We start from the raw sequence: 25460 nt of genomic DNA, 5'->3' as shown, positions 1-25460 counted from the left end.
GAACTTAACCCCATACAAAATGAAATAATTAATGAGAAAGGTGAACATTTGCTAACGTTTTGTAATTATTCTTATGTGAACTAAATTGCTGAAACTCAGAATGAATGACAATCAAGTGAACTCAAAAGCGTGAACAGTTAAAAGACAAATTGAGCGTCAGACAACAAAACAAAAAACCCAGAGCAACGCAATATTGTTACGCTCAGCTGTCGCTTCGCTGCTGCAATGAAGTGTTTTGAAAAAAAAAACATTGGGGCAAGATAGCTCTTCTCGCGTTACTCAAGTCATTAGTTTCATTGATTGAGGAGCAAAAAGCTGGAACATTTTGAAAATGGAAATTTGCTCAGTATGGTTCCTTCAGCTTTACTGAAAAAATGGAGAAGTTAAATTGTTTGGCGAGAGAAAATTTAGTCATTTTATTTACAGTGGAAGTTTAATCAGCATGGGTGCTGCTATCTTTCTCAATAGAGCTATTAGTTTCATTGAGGAGTTAAGGGGTTGGAAATTAAAAAGAAAGAATTTTTTTCATTCAATTCAAACTACCGCAATCAATAAAAAATATAAATTAGATGTGCAACCTTAACCAATCACTAGCTGTCTTCATACAAGCTAATGTCCGTTGTTTAAGTTATGTGAGACAATTTTAGCAGCAACAAGTAGCAGCAACTCCCTTAAGACAAGCGACTACAAAACTGCACAGCTCTGTAAACATCAACAGATCTGGAAAGCTTTTAGGTTGATATAAATTGTTAACATGACTGCTTCCAACCAAAGAGCTTTTACCTAAAAAGTGTTCACATAATAAGCGTTTGCCTTTCGTAGGTATCAAGTTTTTGTGGACATCATTGAGTGCCATCTGTAGTCTTGTACACTTTATGCACAAGTGTACAAAGTCCAAAGTGTTTGAAGGCTGAACCATGCTGGCTAGCGCTTTCGCGTAGGATTTCATTTCTCGGCGGAATTTTATTCAAAGAGCAAACATTTTTTTTAGTCGTGGCAGTATGCCAGTTGCCCAATCTTCAACTTCTTTTTTCTGTGCTGCAGCAATCGACAGATATTGCAACTCGTCGGCCCGCTCTTGAACCGACCCTGCATTCCTCACATGCATCTGACCGAACCGAATGTTCTAGGTCCATGAATCCGTATGGAATTCGCACGCAATTTTAAAATCACGACTATAATTCTCGACTTCGGCCAAAAAGAGGGAACATTTTAAAATTTTGATTAGTTGTGGCAGTATGCCAGTAGCCCAATCTTCAACCTCATTTTGTGCTGCAGCAATCGACAGATGTTGCAGCTCGTCTGCTCTTTCTTGAACCGAATCTGCATTCCTCACTTGCATCTGGCCGGACCAATTATTCTTGTGCCATGAATCCGTATCATTCCCAACGAATTTTAAAATCTTTTGACTATTTTTCTCGTTTTCCTCCGAAAATTCATGGTCTTCACCGCTAGCCAATCAACGGGGAGATATTCCAATTCAAAATTATAAAGAGTCTGAGTATAAAGAGAGGTGGATACGAACTGTTAATATGACTGATTCCAACCAAAGGGGCGTTTGCCTAAAAGCGTTTACATAATAATCGTTTCCTTTTCGTAGGTTTCAAGGTTTTGTGGGCATCATTGACTGCCATCTGTAGTCTTATACACATGATGCATCACTGTACATAGTCCTAAGTATTTGAAGGCTGAATCATGCTGGCTAGCGTTCTCCCGTAGGGTTTCATTCGTCCGCGGCAATTTTATTCAAAGAAAGAACAGTTTTTTTAATTTTGATTAGTCGTGGCAGTATGCCAGTAACCCAATCGTCAACTGCATTTTCTTCGCTGCAGCAATCGACATATAATTTCAACTCGTCGGCTCTTTTTTGAACCGGCCCTGCATGCCTCAATTGCATCTGGCCTCATCGATTGTTCTCGGGCCTTGAATCAGTTTCATTCCCACCCATTATTCAAATCACACGACTATAGTTCTCGACTTCGTCCGAAAATGAATGTCTTCGCCGCCAGCAAATCTACCGGGAGATTTTCCACTTCAAAATTATAAAGAGTCTAATTGGAAATTGTGAATGTTTGGTTGAAACCTTTGCTTTTATAAATCAGTAAATGAACACAAATTTCCCATTTGAATAACTTTCTTGCATGCTGAAGATGATAGATTGATTGACAGATATTGATTGATTTTTGAGAATGTTCACTGAAAATATACTGCTCCAAGTAGACATTGAATGAAGGAAAATGATTAAACTGCTAAGCTAACAAAATAAAAAGAACGATAGAAATGTGAATTGAATAGAGATTTTGAGAACTTAACGCCATACAAAATGAAATAATTAATGAGAAAGGTGAACATTTGTTAATCTTTTGTAATTATTCGTATGTGAACTAAATTGCTGAAAATCAGAATGAATGACAATCAAATGAACTCAAAAGCGTGAACACATTTAAAAGAAAAATGGAGCGTCAGACAACAAAACAAAACACCAAGAGCAACGCAATATTGTTACGCTCAGCTGTCGCTTCGCTGCTGCAATGAAGTGTTTTGAAAAAGGACATTGGGGCAAGGTAGCTCTTCTCGCGTCTCAAGTCATTAGTTTCATTGATTGAGGAGCAAAAAGCTGGAACATTTTGAAAATGGAAATTAGCTCAGTATGGTTCCTTCAGCTTTACTGAAAAAATGGAGAAGCTAAATTGTTTGGCGAGAAAATTGAGTCATTTTATTTACAGTGGAAGTTTAATCAGCATGGGTGCTCCTATCTTTCTCAATAGAGCTATTAGTTTCACTGAGGAGTTAAAGGATTGGAAATTGAAAAGAACGATTTTTTTTTCATTCAATTCAAACTACCGCAATCAATAAAAAAAATATAAATTAGATCTGCAACGTTAACCAATCAGTAGCTGTCTCCATAAAGCTATTGTCCGTTGTTTAGGTTATGTCAGACAATTATAGCAACAACAAGTAGCAGCAACTGCCTTAAGACAAGCTACTAAAAAACTGCACAGCTCTGTAAACATCAACATATCTGGAAAGCTTTTAGGTGGATACAAATTGTTAACATGACTGCTTCCAACCAAAGAGCTTTTACCTAAAAAGTTTTCACATAATAAGCGTTTGCCTTTCGTAGGTATCAAGTTTTTGTGGACATCATTGAGTGCCATCTGTATTCTTGTACACATTATGCACAAGTGTACACAGTCCAAAGTGTTTGAAGGCTGAATCATGCTGGCTAGCGCTTTCGCGTAGGATTTCATTCGTCCGCGGAATTTTATTCAAAGAGGGAACATTTTTTTATTAGTGGTGGCAGTATGCCAGTTGCCCAATCTTCAACTTCTTTTTTCTGTGCTGCAGCAATCGACAGATATTGCAACTCGTCGGCTCGTTCTTGAACCGACCCTGCTTTCCTCACTTGCATCTGCCCGGACCGAATGTTCTAGGTCCATGAATCCGTATCGAATTCGCACCCAATTTTAAAATCACGACTATAATTCTCACTTTCGCCAAAAAGAGAACGTTTTTTTTAATTTTTGATTAGTCGTGGCAGTATGCCAGTAGCCCAATCTTCAACTTCATTTTGTGCTGCAACAATCGACAGATATTGCAACTCGTCTGCTCTTTCTTGAACCGAATCTGCATTCCTCACTTGCATCTGGCCGGACCGATTATTCTCGTGCCTTGAAGCCGTATCATTCCCAACGAATTTTAAAATCTTTTGACTATTTTTCTCGTCTTCCTCCGAAAATGCATCGTCTTCACCGCTAGCCAATCAACGGGAGATATTCCACTTCAAAATTATAAAGAGTCTAATTCGAAATTGTGAACGTTTGGTTTAAACCTTTGCCTATAAATCAGTAAATGCACACAAAATTCCCATATGAGTAACTTTCTTGCATGCTGAAGATGATAGATTGATTGACAGATATTGATTGATTTTTGAGAATGATCACTGGAAATATACTGCTCCAAGTAGACAATGAATGAGGGAAAATTATTAAACCTTTTCAAAATTAGAGAGTGTAATCTGAAATTACGAGGGTTTGGCTGAAACCTTTGCTTATAAATTAGTAATTGAACACAAAATTTCCATTTGAATAACCTCTTTGCATACTGAAGATGATTGATTGGTTGATAGATGTTGATTGATTTTTGAGACTGACGACTAAAAATATACTGCTCCAAGTAAGCGTTGACTGAGGGTAAATGTTTTTAAACTGTTGCAATTCATAAAGCTAAAAACAGAAAAAGAACGGTCGAAATGTGAATTGAGTACAGAATTTTAGAACTGAACGCCTCTCAGAATGATACAATTAATGAGAAAAGTGAAACTTCCCTTTTCTTTTATGTGAACTAAATAGCTGAAACACAGAATGAATGACAATCAAATGAACTCCAAAGCGTGAGCTCATGTTAAACAAAAATGGAGCGTCAGACTACAAAACAAAAAACTAAGAGCAACACAATATTGTTACGCTCAGCTGTGGCTTCGCGGCTGCATTAAAGTGTTTGATTTTTTTTATCCCCTTGCATTGGTTTTTATGAAAATTAATTCCTACATTCGCCAGAGGATATGTTGAAAGTGGCTTTATGATCAGATCATAAAGATCACAGAAAATGGCAGAACTTAACCCAATTTCCTTGAAAAGGAATTCAAAAATTGTATCTTTTTCTTGGGAAGTTTCTGAGCTCGATTGACTTGCTCTCGGGAATGCTTACTTTTTGCGGTGATTTTCTCAACGAGCAAAAATTTCTCAATCCCAGCTGAGCATTTTTCGACCTCCATCACTGATTTGTGTCTGAACAAAAAGTATCGCAACAGTTCTGAGTATTTGAAGGCTGAATCATGCTGGCTAGCGGTTGCGTGTAGGATCTCATTCACCCGTAGATTTTTATTCAGAGGAACATTTTCTTTCTTTTGATTAGTGGCAGTATGCCATTAGCCCAATCATCAACTTCATTTTTCTCTGCTGCGGCAATTGACAGATATTGCAACTTGTTGGCTCTTCTTCGTTCGACCCTGCATTCCTCACTTGTATCTGGCCAGACCGATTGTTCTCGGTCCATGAATCCGTATCATTCCAACCCAATTTTCAAATAACACGCCTATAATTCTCGACTTCGTCCAAAATGCGTGGATTTTACCGCCACCAAATTAACAGGGAGATATTCCACTTCAAAATTACAAAGAGTCTCATCTAAAACTATAAGAGTCTGGCTGAAACTTTTGCTTAAAAATCAGTAATTGTACGCAAAATTCCTTGCATACTGAAGATGTATTGATTTTCGGGAATGATCACTGAAAATATACTGCTCCAAGTAGACATTAAATGAGGGAGAAGATATTAAACTGTCGTAATACGCACTTGATTCATAAAGCTATCAAAAGAAAAAACAACCCTTGAAATGTGAATTGTATAGAGAATTTGAGAACTGAACGCCTCATAAAATGAAACAATTAATGAGAAAGATGAAACTTTGCCTTTTTATTCTTTTCTTGTGTGAACTAAATAGCTGAAACACAGATTGAATGACAATCGAATGAACTCTAAAGCGTGAACTCATGTAAAACAAAAATTGATCGTCTGAGCTCAAAACAAAAAACCAAGAGCAACGCAACATTGTTACGCTCATCTGTCGCTTCGCGGCTGCAATAAAATGTTTGATTTTATTAGCCCGTCGGTTGGGGTTTCTATGGAAATTAATTCGGATATTCCTCAGAGGATATGTTGTAAATAGCTTCAAGATAATGATGCAATTAAAGGAAACATTTTTTGGCACCGAAAATGCTGAAATTTTTAAGATGACAGAAAATGGCAGAACTCAACCCAATTTCCTCCAAAAAGAATTCAAAAATCTTCTGTTTTTCGAGGGACATTTCTGAGCTCGAATGACTTCCTGTCGGGAATTCTTAGTTTTTTTGCGGCGAATTTCTCAACGAGCAAAAATTGATTAAAAAAACCGGCTGAGCATTTTGTACCTCCATCACTGATTGAGGTTTGAACAAACAGTAACACTCATTTTCGTTTGTTGTTTATACACGGAAAGGACCCACAAAGCGTCTGCCAACTTCTTGTTGGACGCACATCCGGTCATTTGTCTGTGCTTACATAACCTTATGTGAATAAAAACCTCGGGGAAAAACTGTTTTAATTTTATTTCATTCTGAACGGTCAGAAAGCTTATCAATTATTCCAAGCCTTCTGTTACTAGGCCACACTACGTCACCCGCGGATGGCAGCGGTGATGCTGGAGGAATGACTCCCGCAACGTTACTCATGTCAAGGAGATCACGTGACACGACGTACCTGGTGCTGAAACAGATCGTAGAGGATTGTCCGTACTTGAGCATGGATGCGTTGGAAGCTGTCTTTCCGTATACTCTAGTGAGATGTGCGTTCCACAATTCACACTTGAAGGAACCTCCCCCGAGACCCGTCCGACAGTCTTAAGTTATGGTGATCGGTGCCGTGAGACGATAACAATGAGGAAACTATATGAATTAAAGCTATCACAAAATAATGTCCAAAACTCTTTCTAAATCACGATTTTCTAAATATATGTGTATGATTCATCCATCAAATTTTGTCAATCTTTTACGATTTCATGTACATGTTTATACACAGATTAAATTGTCATAATTTATGAAAATTGTCAAGTGTTTAGTTTTTTGTCTCGTCAGCTGAAGTTATGGTCATAAGACATTTGATTTGCAAATAGTTTGTAATTTGAAGAAAAGCATGAATAAAATTAATATCGAGCGCGTGGGTTGTGATCGGTAATTTATAATCAGCTGAAAGCATAATTTTTGTGAAAAGCATGAAAAATATTGCATTCTATAATTGTGTGGTAAATTCTTTCAGAGGCTTAATTGTAAATGTATTTTTACAGTTCATCAAAAATCTTTGTTATTAAACAACCCGTATTATAATTTTACCAATGTTCGTTTTGACCATAAAGAGCAACTAGCGGTTCTGTATCTTCACTACATCAGACACTGGAGTTTAAAAATTTTTGAATACCTATGTCAATCTCAAATAATTATCAACTATTAATTCTTTTATCATTTGGAGACAGTATGCATGTTGATGTGAGTTTTCCGTCGCCTCCATGTACTGGAAAGGTGAAGTGCAGGCAGCGATAATAAAATGAGTAACTTTTCATCTGAATTTCTGATTAATTATTTTTGAACTTTGAAAATAGTATTTTCTAAGATTTTGGCTTAACAATTTGCGGAGGCTTGAATTTGGCATAACTTTTTGCCATCAATCCCACTTAACCTATAAGAGGAAACAAATTTATCAGCATCTACCAGGAAGTGAATTCCAACAACTTTTTCTTTTACAGCCTGTTTTGGATCACAAGAGAGCAGTATTTTAAACGAAAGAAGCTGGTGCTATGTCGAATGAGTTACGGAGTCGACGTTTTGTTCTCTCAATGGACTGTCCTGGCGTAAAGTGAGCGTTTGGAATTGTTCAGTTGTTTTCTGTGCTCTTTTCTTTTTGAGCGATATGCATACTAAAGGGCACAGACCCTAACAAAGCTACAGAACCATAAAATCTGTCTGTTGGGGGAGGGGCGTTTTTAATTTGCATATACTAGTGGAGCTGTTATGCTTTTTAGTTGACGTTTTCTTTTCTTTAGTAAAAAAATGGTTTGTGACCGTAGTTACTGTGAATTTCAGAATAGAAATGTACGGTACAGTTGAAGTGTTATCAAAATTCATATATTCCTGGGGCACCTGAGAACGAATTGTAAAAAATGTCGTTTTAGTCTAACTGAATCACATCCTTCTCTTCGTCGGATTCGAAAGCAGCCATAGTGGTAGTCCTGTAGCGCATGAACAAAGCGACAGAGTCAAAAGACCATTTCCGATTAAGAGCCGGATGCATATGTACCAAAATCGGCAATTCAGATGAAGTGAGTGTTGATTGCCGCTCAGAAATGCCAGTCGATGCATACATGCGCAATTGTATACGCATTGTACTTTGTTGCCTTGTGAAATGGGCTTATGAAGTTTATTTGGGTTAAAAGTAAAAAGAGATATATTCTAGCCAACATGAAATTGAACCAATCGATTCTGTGAGCAGGTCAAGTAAAATTTTTATTTGTTTCAATTGTTTAGACTGCTGAAGTAAGACAGTTTTATCAATTAATCTCAAACGACGTTTGTTTTATTTAATTATATTAGTCCCGTTGTTATGCGATTTTGGATCTATTCTATATCGGCCCCCAGCTTTGTGGGCAGATAACTTTTAAGAACCCAGGCGCGCTTGCTATATTATACATATCAACACAATAAATCGTAATTGAGAACTGAAAAAAATCTGGTGGGGCAATCAGAATAGATCCGCTATTTTTTGTACAGCTGAATTTTTGTCCGATAGTTTTTTTTTGTCTGACAATTTGACTTCGTTCTCAAAAAGGGATAAACAGCTAAAGCCCGGTCTTTTTTAAGCCATTTCGGCACCCCAGCTTTGGTGTATAACTTATACGCCCCCAGACGCGCTCGCTGTGTTTTACATGGTAACTTGCTATATAACAGAAAATAAATTTTAATTTGGGACATTAAAGAACACTGTGGTGGAGGCAAACAATAGATCCGTTATTTCTTGTCGAGCTGATTCTTTTCGCTAATTTGACTTCGTTCTCAAAAAGGGAGAAACGGTAAAAGCCGGGAGGGCTTTAATTCGAGTAGAGCTATACTAGTCTCTAAGTTTACAAGTCATCGAAGCTCCTGAGAAGACAAAATCATAGTTTGATCGTATCCTTTTCCGGCGTTTATACCCCCCATCATTCCATCAGTCCGCCCAATCCTCATTCCTAACCGCGGCCCCTTGAGACCCCCAACCCCAGCTCCTTTATTCAATTTTGTTTGACAATTTTGTGACCGAGTCGCTTGCAACTGCCATTTCTTTAATTAGCTTTTCTAAGCGTCTCTCATTGTTTTTTAAAGAAACAATCTTTGTATAGGGAGACAGTGCTTTGAGAACAGTAAAATTAACATTATTAAAAAAAGAAAATTTAGTTTTCAAGAGAAAACGACTTTGAAAGATTTTGGTTCATTTATTTAAAATTGTTTTTCTGAAAGAGAATTCGTGAAATCATTTTCACCTCAATCTGAAGTTTCCAGAATTTGTAAGCGTTCTCAAGTCAAACATGTTTCTGAAAAAATTATTGCTAAAGTTTGATGAGTGTACCATCTGACGAATTGTCCTGACATTGCAAACATAACTCAAACTACTAACTTCCATCGTTTTTGTGCACATTTTTTTAATCGACAATTTTTTCTCATTTTTCTCATTTTTTATTTGACAATGTTCTCATGCGTTGCTTATATGAAAGCGATTATTAGCTGTTGATTAGCAAACATGTTGTAGCTAAGTTGTGAAGATGGCTTTCTGCTATTCTGGATGGACAATAAATGTTAGCTGAAATCAAAGTCAAATAGCCGCATGTGAACAAAAAATCACAATCGAGAAAGCGAATTTTTGTTCATACACCCTTTTTTCACTCTACTTTAAAGCTGAAGAGAAGAAAATCACGCTGCCAATGCACTTCACTTCTCCAATTTGACTTCAAAATTCATGAAAAGATGCGAACATATCCTAAGAAAGCATAGCTTCCGGAAATGACTTGAAACAGAAACCAGACCATCCTCACAGAAGAAATGCACCTCCTACCTAATTACGATAAGCGTTTCAAACAATAACAGCATAATTTGCAATAGAATTTGGTATCCAACAACTGACAAAAACTGATATACAATCTTATGGCTTAAGACCTGGTAATACACGCTTTTTGAAAGAAAAAACGAATGTGGGTCGCGAAAAACCGAGGCAAATGAGATGACGAACCACAAAATTAAAAACAGAATTCCTGAAAAACTTTCTAAAAGATGTTTGCCTTATCGCAAGCCTTATTCGAGTTTAATTACTCTTCCACTAGATCAATCACCCACCAAAATTTCGGAAGAGAACTATTGAACATCAAATAAAAAAAGCAAAGAACAAAAAAACCTGAAAAAAGCGTTTTGTAGATATTATTTCAGTTTTAAGTCCCATCAGCGAAGCAATGCCTACAGAATAATTCTGAATTGGGAATTGATCGAGAAAAATTTCAACTAGAAGCGGAAAATAGGAGGAAATATGCAATTAACTTTAAAATGAGAGAAAATTCGGCAAAATTTAGCTCAAATTTTCTTAATTTTCTTTGGCAGAAACAACTCAAAATTAAAACTCAGAATGAAAGAGTTAAAGTGGTTTGAGGAACTAATATCATCCTTAAAATTCCCTAAATGCTATAAAATTGAAGAAAGAAGACAAAAATATTAAAATAAATCAAAATGGTTTTGAAAAAAATGAAATTTGAGTCCTAATGTTTAATATTTGCTTCAGATTGTCAAAAATGCTTCATAATGCACTATTGTTAGTTTAGATTGTTGAGAGATACTCCTTCGACTGAAAATGTTGGAGTTAAAACCAAAAAACTGCTTCGAAAAAACCTCTCTCTCTCTCTCTCTCTCTCTCTCTCTCTCTCTCTCTGTTTTCTGTGCTCCTCAGGCTTCTTCAGCAGTTTTACCTGAACTCCTTGCTTTCACGCATTTTATTTCGTGTTTCAAATCTTCTCCAACAAAATTATCGATAAAAAGATGATGCTCCACCAATATTCTTCGAGTCGTAAAAAAAGACAGCGCCCCATTACAATTCAAATTCTTTGGCTTGTAATTAAAAACTATATACACCCTCTTTTCTTTATTTACGTTTACTCTGTTTTCAACTATTTGAACAAACATTACATTTTCAGAAATTGTATCACTGGCATTGATATCAAATGCACCGGCATATTGCCATCTTTAAATTGAAATGGCCAACCAGTCTTGTTGGGCCAAACAAAATATTAACAGACCCCTCAGCCCTTCAAAAAAATTGTCGACCTGTAGAATGAAAATGAGTACATCATTAGCATAAATAGTGTCACTTTACTTCTTGATGTAACATTCTCTATTTATAAGTGTCATGCTTTTTTTCAGTTGTTGAAATATTTGTCGAGTTCCTGGCCATATAAGTTGATTATGCAATTAAATTTTTAGATCCTGCTAGTTGAGAGTCGCAAATCAGCGAATACATGGAGCTTTCCGGGAGGTGGATGGGAGGAGGAACTAGAAGAGACCCTGCAACTGGCTGCAAAGAGGGAACTGTTCGAAGAGGCTGGATGCAGTGCCCAGTTCAGTCGGTGCATGGGCGTTTTCAAAGTAAGCTTTTCTGTATATATTTTAAGAGGACGCGGCATTAGGCGACAAAATTTTGTCGATCAAATTGACGAATACGTTCAAAATCTTACGTGACTCTGCTTGAAGTCACTGAGAACTTTGGCCTTCGTAGAGAACAGGGTAGCAGTCGAAATGCAAAGCCGAAATTTCCAAGTGACTTAAGCAGAACCTTGCTTGAAACATTTTAAAACGTTCACCGAGAACTTGCGCGTTTTAAAATGACGAAAGTTTATGAAATTCAACTTCTGTTTATATATGAAGGAACTTCTGGTAGTACAGACTATAAGTTCTGGCAGCGAAGACTTTTCAACGTGGGTGGTGTAAACCTTGAATGTCGAAGTGAGTTCTACAGAGTCACGTAATCTTGCTTAAAACATGCAACTTGCAGGTTTGAAAATGCCGAAAGTTCATGGAAGTCAATTTCTGGTTATGTGCATAGCAACTGGCATTTTAACATCTGGAACTCTAGACTTTAGGCATTTCAAAACTTTTCAAGAAAAACGTACAATAATTTACTGGAATTTACCCGAAAATGTAAAACACGAATTGGACGTAATTTTGTTTCAGCGCGGCACTCGGATCACCTTCTTGTTCGAAGGAAAAATAACGGACAATTTGGATGAATGGCCGGAAAAGTCAAGTTGGTATTCTACATTTTTTAGGTGGAAACATAAAAGACGTGTAAAATGTAAATGTATAACCCTTCTATTAAATACAGTTTTACAAATATATTGACAATAACCGGTTGATATTAGTTTCATGTTAAAAAAACCAATTGTGTCTGTCCGCTTTCACGCTCATGCATAAAAATGAGATTCAGGCGTTCCTAACTGTCTGTTTATTAGTATTTTTTAATGTTTCCTGATAAGGAAGTCGTTTAAATCTTTCTTAAAACTTCAATTCTTATAAAACCTTTCAAAATTTAAAAATTCTCCAATTAATTTTAAATTTTAGAGAGAAATCGATCTTGGTTTCCGAAGTCGTCGGCTGAGAAAATCCTGAAATCTCCGTTTGAGCGACTAATTCTGTCGTGGTATCGGAATGCAATTGAAGATTCTGCCTGCATATCTCTTAAAAGCCAATCATTACCCGCTGCAGTTGATAACGACCTAAGTGAAGAACCCCCACAGTGCAATGTTAACACTACAAACTCACCTCACACAAATGAGTTCAAGTTGTTCCCAAATAGTGATGGAAAATTGAAGGTGTTTGAATACACGGGAAGGGAATTTAGCGTTGACGAAGAGATCGAAACTAACTTGGACAAAAACGATAACTGGAGAATGAATTTTATTGGCTATGTTGATGTTCATGATTTGACAAACTGCAATTTTTCAAGTAAATTCAAAAATTTAGTAAACTAATGATTAGCAAAAAAATTATGCAATTTTTAGTGTTCGAGTTTGTCTGTTTGGGAGTTAGTCTGTTGAGGGCACTAAATCCGAGAAAGAATCAATCTTGAGTAACGATGAGTTTCAGCAGTACAAACTGGGCCCAAATTTCTTTTTGGAAGAATTTTTTTGTAACCAGAAAATAAATTAACCATATGCACCCTTCCATTTCCCCAATGCACCCTTTTTTCGTCGCTCTCAAACCAACCATGTAGCAATAATAATAGTCCTGAAGAAGGTCTTTGCAATTTTTTGTGCTACTGACTTCCAATTTTCTGATCGTTTTCATGTGCTCGCGAAGAGAAGCAATTATTGTAAATGCGTGTCTATGCGAAATTTTTGCGTGCCTGCTTGATTTCTCGAGTGACTACGCCCTTGATTTTCTGCGTTTTGCGTGATCTAAAGTTCTCTCTCATTCACAATTTAATGCAGCCGTACTCAATTGGCAGCAATTAAATACTAAAAATCAACTTTTTTATTGCTTCAAATTTTCGGTGGTATATTTTAACCTCTAATGAGGTTATTTGAACTCCCCTGGTGAATTTCTTAGTCCTATTGAGGCTATAATCCCCCCACACAGACTGAAGCAGGCGTCAAATGATTAGAGCTCCCACTAGTCGTTCGAGAGCAATTCTTCCCGTGTTAGTCGGTTATGTATTTACATCTTTATTTGCTCTCAAACGAAGTAGCAATTATATTAGTCATGTCGGTCTTTTTTAATGCAATATTTCTCTTCACCGATTTTTCGTCTGACGCTTTTGACTTTTTGTCCTCAAAAACGGGGTAAACAGGTAGCGCCCAGCGGGCATTAAGTGCTCTTAGAGCCTCAGCTCTGTTTCAGCTCAAACTGTTTTGGAGACATACTTATGGTGTGAAGGGCGGTTCTTAGAGGTTGGGTTGAAGACACCCCCACTGTTGATCCCCCCACTATTGACCCCCCCCCACCGCGATGTCTCCCCAACCCACTGTTGCTCACCCCCCTCCCTCCCCATCAGACCTGCGGTGCAATTTATACTAATTTTCACAATTTTTTTCAAGCTTTCTGAAAATCTTTGTCATTTTTTGAGTTCTAGCCTTAGGTGTCAAGGAACTTTCTCTAGGGTTTGAGAATAGGTTACTGTTTTGTTTCTAAACCGAACGGAATGTTCTTCAAGATTTCAACACCACGATTTATAGCATTTTTTTTTTTACAAAACGTGCACTTTTTTCATATTTTTGACGTTTATTGTGATTATTCAGGTTTTCGAGCCTAACAGAAAATCTCCATTAGGGTTGGATAATAAGTTACTGTGAAATGTTTTTTGGCCATGGATTAGTTTTCATTTTTTATCACAAATTTTAGCATTTTTTGAAGCAACTAGCAATTTTTTTAAGAGATTTTTTGAAATTTTTTTTTGTCATTTTTCAAGTTTCTCCAGCTAAGGAGCCACATAAACTCATCTAGGGTTCCATTATATGTTATTGCATAGCTTCTAGATGTAATGGATCTTTTCTCAATATTTTAAAATCAGCAATTTTTTAAAAAATATTTGCAATTTTTTCAAGTTTTTTGAATATTTTTGATTTCATCATTTTTTTCTGGCACCGGGTTCCTGGGGACCTCCTCCAAGGTTTGATGATAAGCGGTCGCATAGCTTTTCTGGAGTTAATGGAATGGTTATCAAGTTTTTTATGACTCCAGTTTTATTAAAATATATTATCATGTTCCAAATTTGTCAATCTTTATGAGCCAGTGAAACCATATAAAGCTTGAAATAGGGAAACTTGATAGTCTCTTGAGACAATAACATTGTTTTGAAGATTTTGATATCTTGAATTTTATCAAGGTTTGGTTAAAACTTGCGATAGTTTTCAAAATTTTTCAATATTGTCCTGTTCTGAGTTTAACGACCATTACTGGCCAAAGAAGGTTTTGCATATGGGTTACTTGACATAACTCCATAGACGAAAAATAGTTTTGAAAGTTTTCACTGCGAAATCTGGAAGCTTTAAGTTTTGCGATATTTTGCAAATTTTTAAAATATCAGATTTTTATTTGATTTATTTACTAACAAGGCTTAAAAACTAAAAGTTGCAGAGTCGAATCTAGCTAAATATAGCCTCACTAAACCATGCGTAGCGACTGACGAAGCCAACCGCTCGCCGGTCGTTTGAGAGCAATTCACCCGACGCTAGTCGGTTATGTTATATTTTGTCCTCAAAAGGGGCATGATCAGGTAAAGCCCGAAAGACATTAAATTCTCTTAGAACCTTACGGTCATATGTCACTTAGTTTGGAAACCTTTAACCCCTACATCCCCTTTACTCAAAACACTCCCTAAAGCAAGGTTAAGCCAGCCTACCTAAACCACATCTGGCTAATCACCATGAAACCAACTGCTTTTAATCGTTTGGGACCAATTCGCTCGAAGTTAGTCGGATATCTTCCAATTCCTTTTCCTTTCCTTCAATCAAGATTCAGCTAGCTTACCTAAGTCGCTACTGACGAAGAAAACCGCTCTTGCTTCATCTTGCTTTACTATAATTTCTGCAGTCATTTTTTCGTGATTTTTTGCAGGCCTCTGTTAGCAGTGCAAGCCTACCTAAGCTTAAGTTAGCCATTTGGCAATTTGTCTTCAATCATGTTGTTGCAAATTTTCTTACCACATACACTCACATTATCTGTCCAGTTAGAATATTCGTGCTACCGATCTTTTGGTAAAAATAGCTTAATTTCGCTAAAATTGCTTTATAATCAGAAGAGAAAATGATGTTCTGGCAATTTTCAGCGGAAGCAGTAATTTTGTGTTCAACAAAAACTTATGAAACTTTATATGTACATATAAAAAAACGTGTGTTAGAACACTGTTATTTTGTGAAGTGTTTGAAATTTAGAACTTCAATTCAATTGTGGTTGCTGCGGGAGATGGAGCTCGTTTTGCAAAATTTTTCCCCTGACAGCACTCTAGCCTGTTAACATAATGATTTATTTTGGTACACGACGCAAATAAATTAGTCGATCGAGTTGAAAATTAATTGAGATCAAAAATTAATTAAGTCTTTAGCATGTAGTTTAATGCGTCAGTTAAGTTCTGCTGGTTTTTAAGCGCTGGTTTTTTAAAATTGAGCGAAATCAAATTTTTGTTCCAGTTTCTGGAAAAACTTAGGCGCTGGCACTTATTTTGGCAGATGGTTAAATCACAAAACAGGCAAAAACAACTTGAGGGTTGAGTTGTGTTTGTTAAAAACAAGCATTCAAGAAAACATATGTTTACTTAAATTATTCACAAATATTTCAAAACAGCAATTAATAATTAAGTAATGAAACAGTTAGCCTCAAAAACAAACTGAATTTTGAAAAACAAAACATTTAGTTTCTCATCTTGATTAAGTGCTGATAAAAAAGCAATATAACTTTTCTCTAATCCAATGGAGATGACCAAAATTTTCAAAAAAACAATTAAAAAAAAAGGAACGAGGGGCTCATCACTCGATTTTATTTTGAAAAGTTCAAGAAATTGGTCAAATTTTTTGGATTTTTTAATTTTAATTTTAAGTTTTTGAAAAAAAGCTCTCTGATAAAATCAAAACCAAAATTAATAGGTAATTAAAAATTGTTTCAAGGAATTTGCGTATTTTCAAACGACAATCAAAGCAATTTAACATTTTAATAAGCAAAAAAATTGCCTAGGAAGCATAAAAAACCGCAAAATGGCGGAAAAACACAATCAGCATAAAACTCAGATTAATAACTCAAAAACTTGAAAATACTATCAATAAAGACTAATTAGTGCAGTGCATTTAAACCTTTTAACCGCAGAAATTGGCTGCACAAAAGCCGCACGTGAAAAAAAATTTTGCTCGCTCACAGAAGTTTTTTCTGCATATCAATATTTTGCTCTCTCGAAAACAGCAGTTTGAAAAAAAAACATTCTCTTTTTGCTCCCGTTTGCAATTCTACTCAAAACTAAAACCACTCCAAATTTTTTCACGCATTTCGTTTCTTGCTTCAGTTCCAACCTAATAAAAAGAGACAGTTCTCCAATACTCCTCTCCGAGTCGTAAAACGCTTCAGACAGGTTTCCTCAACGAAAAAAAAAGTGCAATAAAATTTAAACAAAGGGAGCGTCATGATTTCTTGAGCAGGAACTTCCATAAATTAGTGCTGTCGATCAGCTTCATTCTTGCTTTTATTAGCAGAAAAATTGTCTTCTAATTGATCTGTGCTCCGTTTGAACTCGTTGTGCAAGTTGCTGTGTTGTAACACCTTTAACTAGGTCAAATTTACGTTCATTACTGCTAGAAAAAAATTCTTTCACAAATTTTTGTATTTCTCAAATTATATGACCACACATTTATCTTAAATGTTACCAGAATACACCGGAACCTTAGCATTTCGCATTTGATCTGCATTTTTCAAATCTTCCTTATTAGTCGCTAAAGTTCCTGCCGAACTATTGCTGCCCTCTTGGGCAGTATCGGGAGCCGGCTCTTTGACAACAACGTCCTTGCTATCGCTCACGATTCCCGTTTTGTTCGAATCCATGTCATTTTTCTGTTCGCCTTTGTTTCCTTTTTTGGCTGGTCCGAAAAGATTTTGATCTTCTGGCTCTTCGGATGCGTAGATGTTCTTTGGGTTCAGTTTCCGTCCGTTTTGACCTTTACCTCCTTTAGTCAAGTGAGGGTTTTTGTTGTTCTTCCAAATCATCTTGCTTGTGAAATCTGGCTGACCTAAAAAATAACTTCTTCCTCAGTGATATAGTTTACAAGATATTATCCATATTCAATAGGGCAATAAAATGAACAGCAAGTGCTAAATGAAATATTCTATAAAACATTATAGAAATTTTACCATATAAAATATTTTTAGAATTAACTTTACTCATTGCAATTTTTTGGGCGGTATAATGCCCCCTGGAGTTTTCAGTACAGAACCCGGCTTGATTAACAACCCCCCCCCCCCCCGGCCCCCGGTCCAACCCTGACATCTTGTGCCTATAATTTTTGCCTATGACGTTTCTCATACAAGATCTTGTTAAAAGACGGTAACGATACAAACAAAAGTTTTGGTCGAGGGACTGAATGACTCGGGGAAAAGTACGAACCTGCAGTTTGCTGTGCAACTGAGGTTGATATACCAGCAGATGAGGGCTCAGAAGGGGAACTGCTTTCGTCACCCGTTTGGGTCAAAGTTCGTGCCTTGGAGCCCTTTTTCTCTTTTTTCACGGGTAGGCTACCGATAACATGAAGAAACGCACACGTTATAGCAATTGCAAATACTATTTTGTTCCTGAGCATGTTTCAATGTAGATTATTTTTATCAGTCAGTTTTGTGCAAGTTGACTAATTAGCTTTTAAAAATGGAGAATTTTCAATAATGTAAATTCTGATTTGATTTGTCATAACCGCTAATTTTTTCCCGTTTTATCAGGCAATTTTATTTTCAATTAACTTGATCGCGCTGCGCATTTATGAAATTCTTCATATAAAACCTATGAATAATTATATATTTTCGAAACTTGATTTGAACATGATGAATAGAAGAGAATTTAGCTAGAGTGATTTTAATCTCAGGTTGTAATGCTCTACTTTTCTCCCATTGATTAAGGGGCACAAAGGCCGCGGGGCTGAAAAATAAACCTTTTTTCGGGCAATGACAAAATAGCCTAATTTTTTATTCTAGCCCATTTCTGCAAAGTTCATGTAAATCCCGTGTATTAATATAACAAAGTGGAATTAAGTTACACGCTCGCTGAAATTTGACTGAGGCAATTCAGGTCTGCCTTTGAGGTGTAGTTGCCCTTCCAACTGTTGATCATTATTGTTTTGAACCCTCTAGTTGTCTGATTCTGTTGCCCAGTTGTGACCTATTCAGTTTTACTTGCATTTTGCTTGATGCCTGAACACATTTAGTCTTGAGATAATTCAACTCTTATGTCTTGCTATAATTCTTGCAGCTAGGTTTAAATGTGTTAAATAATTTATAGAGTATAAATTTGGTCCGCAAAGTAACACACAAAGTTTAATTAAATAGATTTTTAATCGCAAATGGCTATGGAAGGTCAACATTGCATTCCTCTGTTGCAAAACAATCAATTTTACGGCATACACTAAATCCAGTTTATAGCTTAAAAGTTGAAATTTAAATTACATTTTGAGCTCAAAACATATAAAAATTAGCTCGTATTTATAGTCATTATCTATACGGAAATTTAGATGAGTTAAATTTAGAACCTCAGACGTGATTTTCTAATTTCATTATATTTCATGAGAATCATGTAAGGCCATGGTACCATCGAGATCATCAGTTGGAAGTCTGTGAATAACATAACCAGGTTTCTTTGTGTGAGAGTATTTTACTTATGTCTGATTGATGGGTCAATAAGATAATGGTAGCGCCAAGACAAAATTTAGAATCGACTTTATAGTTCTGCGGCCATCACTTATCGGCATATCAAGATAGTTTGTCAAATAAGTTCTTCGTTTTCTGAAATTTTACGAAAGTAACTCCTAAGTTTCTTGATGTTCTTTCGAAACCATCATTCCTCCCTTTTTGCGGGGATAGGTTCTCCAAATCTAAATGATTGTTTTCTTTTTCTTGTTTATGTTCGCAGAGGCTGCGATGACTCAGGTTTTGGTTTCTTTACAACTGATGTTCTTGCAATAGTTTCTTCTCGATGTGAACTTCCCTAATATTTGTTCTGGATTTGTGACTCTGACTGAGATCTGACCGCCTCCACTGGTGGTTCAGCTTTCGCATCGTCCTCATCTTGTCTAGCAATTTGATTTGAGTCCACTAGAAATGTATGAACTGAGTTTTCTTGCTGTATGAAAGATGATGTGTTCAAACGGTTTCTGATGATGAAAGTTGCAGGAACTTTCTTCATCTTTTCATTGCCTTGAATGGAATGGGTTCAAGCAAAAATGGGTTCTCGTCTTTGAAGTGTTGCGAAGTGCAACCATTGCTTTCGGCAGGACTGCTCCAAACTAAACGTTCTGATTGGGACTCCACGCTCAAATTACACACTTCACTGTCTGAGCTGCTATTTCAGCTAGTCCATTAGCTCTTGGTTTATAAATGGGTAATTCCATTGCCTTGGTTCACATTAATTCACACCATTTACAATTTGGCGACAATTTTTAAATACCATTTTCTCAAGTATTGCACTGATTTGACTACAAAAAATCTTGAATGTTTCTGATGTTTTATTTCCAGACTGGAAAACTTCTATCAAGCCAGAATACGAGTCAACATTTACTAAGACATCACCTTGATACTTAAGGTAACCAGAGTTAATATAGAGCCGTTCCCAAACACCGGTTTCTGGCCCCATAGAGACGGCCTTTCTCAGTCTGGGCCTCTGTTTTTGAGAGTCCTTATATTTACTGATCATATGCTGAATATCGTGGGTAGTGTCAAGCCACCAGCTTATTGTCCTGACTGATTCTTCGGTTGTTTTTTTAGGATGTCTCTTATCTGTTTCACTGTTTGGTCAAAACTAATTATCTGAGTTTGATTGGAATGAAAGGAACAAAACCACTGAAGGTGATTCCTTTGTGTATTGTCAATGTATCTTTCTGTTGTTAAAATACTTTCTCCGCTTGCAAACATTTTCTCCAGGTTCCACAATTGACTCTTTTCGTTATGGCTTTGATTGATATGTTGGCTCTAAGATTTGTTCTTATTTCTGTTTGCGTGAGCGAATCAGTTTGAGGGAAGTCAGTTTTGTTAATTGCGAAATAAAACATGGATTTCAGATTTGTCTCCGTAAAGATCCGCTCTGCTCGAAGCCTTGGCGTGGGTTATCGAATCTCCTGGTGTAGGCTCCAACTCAAAATCTGAGCCCATCAGAGCTATTGCACATCTTGTGATTCTATCTGATGCTGTCTTCTGGACTTCTTGGTCTGGTGCAAAGTGATAATTGAGTTATTTTTTATCTGTCTGCATGTTAAATGGTCTTCCTAGAATAAATTGTTTCAAACTTGGCACCGTAAAGAGAATTTCCGTGCTCCTTCTCCCATGTATGGGTAATTTTGCTGCACAGGCGTCCATTGCTTTAAGAAGTATATTACTGGATGTCCTTCTGAAGAAAGAACTCCGCCAGTGGCGTCAGTATTACCAGTGGCTTTTTTGCAACGTTTAAAGTTGTACAAGTGGGTTATCACGAAAATCACTTTTTTATGTCTCCGAAGGCCTTTGGTTGTGTTTTGCCCCATAAGAGATCGCTTTCTCAAGTTACTCAAAGGTATTTTTTTAGTTGCAAAATCCGGGATTATTCTTTCCTGTAAATTTCGTAACCCAACAAACGATTCGAGTTGTTTTTTGTTCTTAGTGTTTGCTTAGCATTTTCAAATTTTCAACCTTTTTGAATCTGGTGATATTCTGTTCTTAGAGGAAGGATATCCTAAACATTTAACACTTTTGGTTTGTTTTAAGCTAAAATTTTTCTAAATAATAGTACCATTTTTCTCATGTTGAATGTTAACAGCAAGCATTTTTCGTTGAATTGCTGCTTGAAAGATTGTAACACCCTTGATTCCATTCAGTGTTGTTTTGATGCAGTTCTGGAAGATTGGAGAAGAGTTTTTCAATTCTTGAGGTAGTCGGCACGTTTTGATTAGTCCCTGAGATGTGTTGATTGTTCATATGACGTTTGCCTCATCGTCAAAATCAAATTGATAGTAATTATCTAAGAGACTTCATTTTGCCAAAATAGGAGGCCCATTTAAGATCATAGAAAATCGTCTACTGGTCTGAGAATTGGTAATAGTGGTCCATGACCTTGCCCTTGATATGTACTTTCAAGTCCGTGCAAAATCTCGGTTCTCCACTTTTCTAACTCTGCCACACAACTGTTGAAGCATTTGAGACTCCTCAAGTCTGAGCAGGTTCCAGGATAACCATGAATTTACATTGGTAATTCGCTTAGAAGTTAAATGTTTGGCTGTGTCGTTGTTCACACTGTGCTTGGTAACAAGATCTGTTCTAGATGGTCAATTTTTTTTCAGTTTTCAGGTTGCCAACTGATGGTTTTTTTGTGTGTACATGCTTCCATTCAACTCCACGTCACAAATGAGTGATCCCAGAAGGGTTAATTTATGGCCCTTTCAAACTTTAAGTTGTCTTATTTTACCATCTAGTTGAAGCTTACCAAGCTCAGTCCATACTTACTATGATTTTTTGTGCTATCAGCACCTATATTAACATTTTTTTAACTTTGCAGTTGATTATTGAGATATATTTCCGTGACATTCTAAAGATTTTTTGTTTATTATAAAAATTTTCTTCGATCTCGGAGATGCTTGCTCTTAGGTATTATTTCCATCTCAAAATATTTTGTATATTACACTTACTCAAATTTGGTTGGGATTTGCTTCCACATAATTTTGAGAATTGTCCAATCTCTTAACAAGTGTTGCATTTTTGGTTAAGCACCGGACAAGGTTTGCTAGAATGTGGTTTACCTCCACACACCGTCGTTTGGTCTCCAATCTGCCTTTTTAATATTTTACCCAACCTCATCTCTCACAGTAAAAGGTTTATTACCTTTTGAAGAGTTTGCAAAATTCATTGCGTGACTCATGACCTGTAAGCATTGAACATTTTCAGCAATGGAAATTGCAGGTTTGACCTTAATACAATCATGTAGTGTAAGTTCTGCTTCAGTCTCCCTAAATCCTTGGCTATTTTTTTTCACAAACTCCTCCTCGAGATTGGCAGCTAATTCGATTTTTTGACGTCACAATTGCATGCTTCTTCTCTCTGACGTTCTAGGAAATCGTCGTCTGGTTCCGCTACACCTTGCACTACGGATACAATTAGCACTTTCTGCCGTTAGCTATTTCTTTTGGAGAAAAATATTTTCGAAATGCATTTTTGATTTCCTTTAACGGAGTGCCTAATAACTTTTTTGGACTCATTGAGCTCCTACGTTTAAGGTTTGTTTCTTATCCACACATGCTAGGAAAGAGATTAGTTACCTGTGGGTACACTAGTGTACCATCTGTGTTGACTTTCTCCTTGCACTTCTCTGCACGACATTCAGCCACAAACGACATCATCCATGCCGTACAGAATTAAGCTTTCTGTCTATCTAAGTTTTGAAAGTCGCTCGGTGGACTTGAAAAAATTTGTGTGGTCGTTAATACGCGTCAAAACAATTCAAAATTTAGTTTTAAATGAGAATTTTCTGAACTGAAAATATACAAACATCAGCTCTTTTTCATAGTACTTAACTATGCTAATATATACAGAAAAATTTAAACCAGCTAAAACTATTTTACTTGATTGGCAATTGAATAGATCTTAGTTCCGAATCCCGAACGTTTTTTTGTTTTTCCGTTATATTTGTGGAAATCCTATATGGCCCTGGTCCAACCGAGTTTATCAATTGGAGGTCAGTGGATGTTAGAACCAGGTTCCTATGGGTTTTTTCGCCATTATTTTTTGACATAGCGATAGATTTCGTCAGATAAGTTCACCTTCTGTTTTCGGAAAATTACTAAAATCACATTCTAAGTTTCTTGATCTTCTTTTCAAACCATCACATTCCTTCAATCGACGTTACCATACGTCTGCGCAAACAAACATATATGCCAGATAGAATTGCTGGCAGACGGAGTTGCTGCTCCAAAAGTCGCCCAAGGTCAACTGTGGGACCAATACTCGCGATAACCATTGGTCACCCCCCGCCACCCCCGATCCTCGTGGGAATGTACTGATGTGCTGATGGCTTGAGATTATTAGATAATTTCAAATAGAGATCAAATTTAATTCAGATAGACTAAATATAGGTTATGTGACTCTGCTTGAAGTCATTGAGAACTTCTGGCGTTTATCAAGTGAACCGCTTACCGTGAACCGTTTACCGCGTGGCGGTTCGAGATATTAAGCCAGGATTTCGAAGTTACTTCCGCTGAGTCACATAACTTTCCTTAAAACACGCAACTTGCAGGTTTTAAAATGACGAAAGCCAATGGAAGTCAACTTCTGGCTACGAATATGGGACAACTTGCACGTGCGTGTTTTAATACCACTTAAGGTCTAGACGTATGTTAAATTTTGATGTTAGAAGTTACGTGATAAATTCATTTTTTTTCTAATATTTCATTTATCCTTTAGGAACGGAATCATTGTAATTATTTTTCCACTCTCTGAAAATTGCCTGCAGTTAGTTTTTATGAGCTTCATGAACAGCTGGATAGAGACACAAAATATTTGAACTTAAGACGCTTTGTCAAAAAGCATACTTTTATCGCGTGGAAATCACTAACCGTCATAACGTTTAAACATTCTGTCATTGAGAATTAACCGTAGATTTTTCTTCAATAAATTTGTAGAACCAAAATATTTGTTTGAACTGTGTTTGTAACAATTTGATATCAATTATGTCAGATCTGTTCGCGTGTTGTTTTATTCAACGAAGCATTATAAAGCAATTACGGAATGTTATGAGAAAATGTTGCAGTATGTTATTGCAAAACATCATAAATCGATTTTATCAAATATTGGAAAACTGTCCACCTAATTACCTCAATCCCACCTCTTAGCGAAGGCAATTTAACCCCCCCCCCCCGCCCCTTTACGGATACAGAAACAAGTATCGGTTACGTGAAGACAATATGAAATAGCCCCCCCTGACCGCGCCGCCTCACTCCCTACCCCCACCCCCTCCCTCCCTACCCCCACCCCCTCCTTCCCTACCCCCACCCCTCCCTCCCTACCCCACCTCCTCCCTCCCTACCCCCACCAGTTACAGAATAAGAAAGTATCGATTACATGAAAAACAATATTAAGTGGAAACTAGTTATGTTTGTTCAATCGCACAATACCAATAGCACATTCATTATTTATCTGAACTGAAAGAGCAAGCAAAAATGGCTGAAGTGCTTGAAGAAGAAATAGTATGTTAAGTTGAGTATTTCGTATATATCAGCTGATATATAATACAAATGTCACTGTACCTGAACGAGTCTATATGGTGACTTCAAAAAGAACCGAAATTAAAACTAGCCGAAAATTTAAACAACTTTTTACTAAAAAACAATTTATGCAATAAAATTTAGACAATTAAAAGTATTTGCTTTAAATTTTTACTTTTAATTTGTAAGTAAAAAGTATACTTTATTTCACTTCAAGCTGTATATATATATGGGGCAACGGCCGTGACTCAGAGCCCACCCCCCTCCCCTCTCGATCATGAATTTAATTTAATTTACCTAAGTAAGTTCTCATCGTGGTAATAAATTAACAACTTAGGATATTAATAGGCAACTTTCTGCTTCTGGGCTCTTTTTGAATCAGGTCAGGTTGATCCGGATCATTTTTTATGTTCGGCTTTCTTTATCGTCGGCTCTTTTCGACTGAATCGTCTATATATTTGCATGCATGCGTGTGTTGCTGTGTTAGGCTCAGGTAAATATTAATATTATTCCAGCAGACTAAATGGTATCCAATTTGAGCATATATATTAAACAAGGAAGCACCAAACCCGCCCCATTTTCATCAAAAATGTCGCTTTGGGCCGAAAATTAACAGAAGCAGAATTGGATTTTTTCAGCAAATCACCTCCCCTGTGGGAAAAGGGGAGGCAATTTACCAATGAGCAATTTATTATTTATTGACCGCGATCAGAACTTATCTCAACTCTAGGCTTATATGCAAATCTTGAAAGTTATGTAATAGAAAATTGAGTTTAAGTTGCAGGGGTAGGCTATTTTCTGCAAGGTATACTAAAAAAAGGAGGGGGGGGGGGCAGTTGTTGAAAAGATCCGCAGAATTTTTTGCATAGTGTAACAGCTGCTTAGTTTTTTTGCAAAAATTTACG

General features: G+C 36.6%; 3 protein-coding genes across 7 annotated transcripts in view; 2 read left to right on the top strand and 1 right to left on the bottom strand.

Annotated features, from left to right (window-relative positions):
- Nucleotides 1-6933, top strand: part of LOC142339590 (membrane-associated protein Hem-like) — a 479910-nt gene extending 472977 nt beyond the window's left edge. For all 5 annotated transcript variants that reach the window (XM_075389734.1, XM_075389735.1, XM_075389732.1 and 2 more), the window contains one exon: nucleotides 6205-6933. In XM_075389734.1, the coding sequence (XP_075245849.1) occupies nucleotides 6205-6443 (239 nt within the window). In that variant the 3' untranslated portion in view covers nucleotides 6444-6933. The remainder of the gene's footprint in view (nucleotides 1-6204) is intronic.
- Nucleotides 6934-7062: 129 nt separating this feature from the next.
- On the top strand, nucleotides 7063-12664 carry LOC142339594 (diphosphoinositol polyphosphate phosphohydrolase 1-like). Its single transcript, XM_075389743.1, has 4 exons — nucleotides 7063-7911; nucleotides 11084-11245; nucleotides 11831-11903; nucleotides 12218-12664. Exons 1-4 carry the CDS (start codon nucleotides 7831-7833, stop codon nucleotides 12625-12627), a joined length of 726 nt encoding a protein of 241 aa, XP_075245858.1. The 5' UTR covers nucleotides 7063-7830; the 3' UTR covers nucleotides 12628-12664.
- Nucleotides 12665-16943: 4279 nt separating this feature from the next.
- On the bottom strand, nucleotides 16944-18024 carry LOC142340202 (uncharacterized). Its single transcript, XM_075390715.1, has 2 exons — nucleotides 17739-18024; nucleotides 16944-17364 (listed from the first exon to the last, which is right to left on the bottom strand). Exons 1-2 carry the CDS (start codon nucleotides 17929-17931, stop codon nucleotides 16994-16996), a joined length of 564 nt encoding a protein of 187 aa, XP_075246830.1. The 5' UTR covers nucleotides 17932-18024; the 3' UTR covers nucleotides 16944-16993.
- Between the last annotated feature and the right edge of the window lie 7436 nt (nucleotides 18025-25460).

The sequence above is a fragment of the Convolutriloba macropyga genome, chromosome 5 (genome assembly GCF_964194025.1).
Source record: "Convolutriloba macropyga chromosome 5, txConMacr16.3, whole genome shotgun sequence".
Classification (NCBI taxonomy): domain Eukaryota; kingdom Metazoa; phylum Xenacoelomorpha; order Acoela; family Convolutidae; genus Convolutriloba; species Convolutriloba macropyga.
Note: the sequence above shows the minus strand (reverse complement) of the source record. Positions and strands in the feature narration are given on the sequence as shown.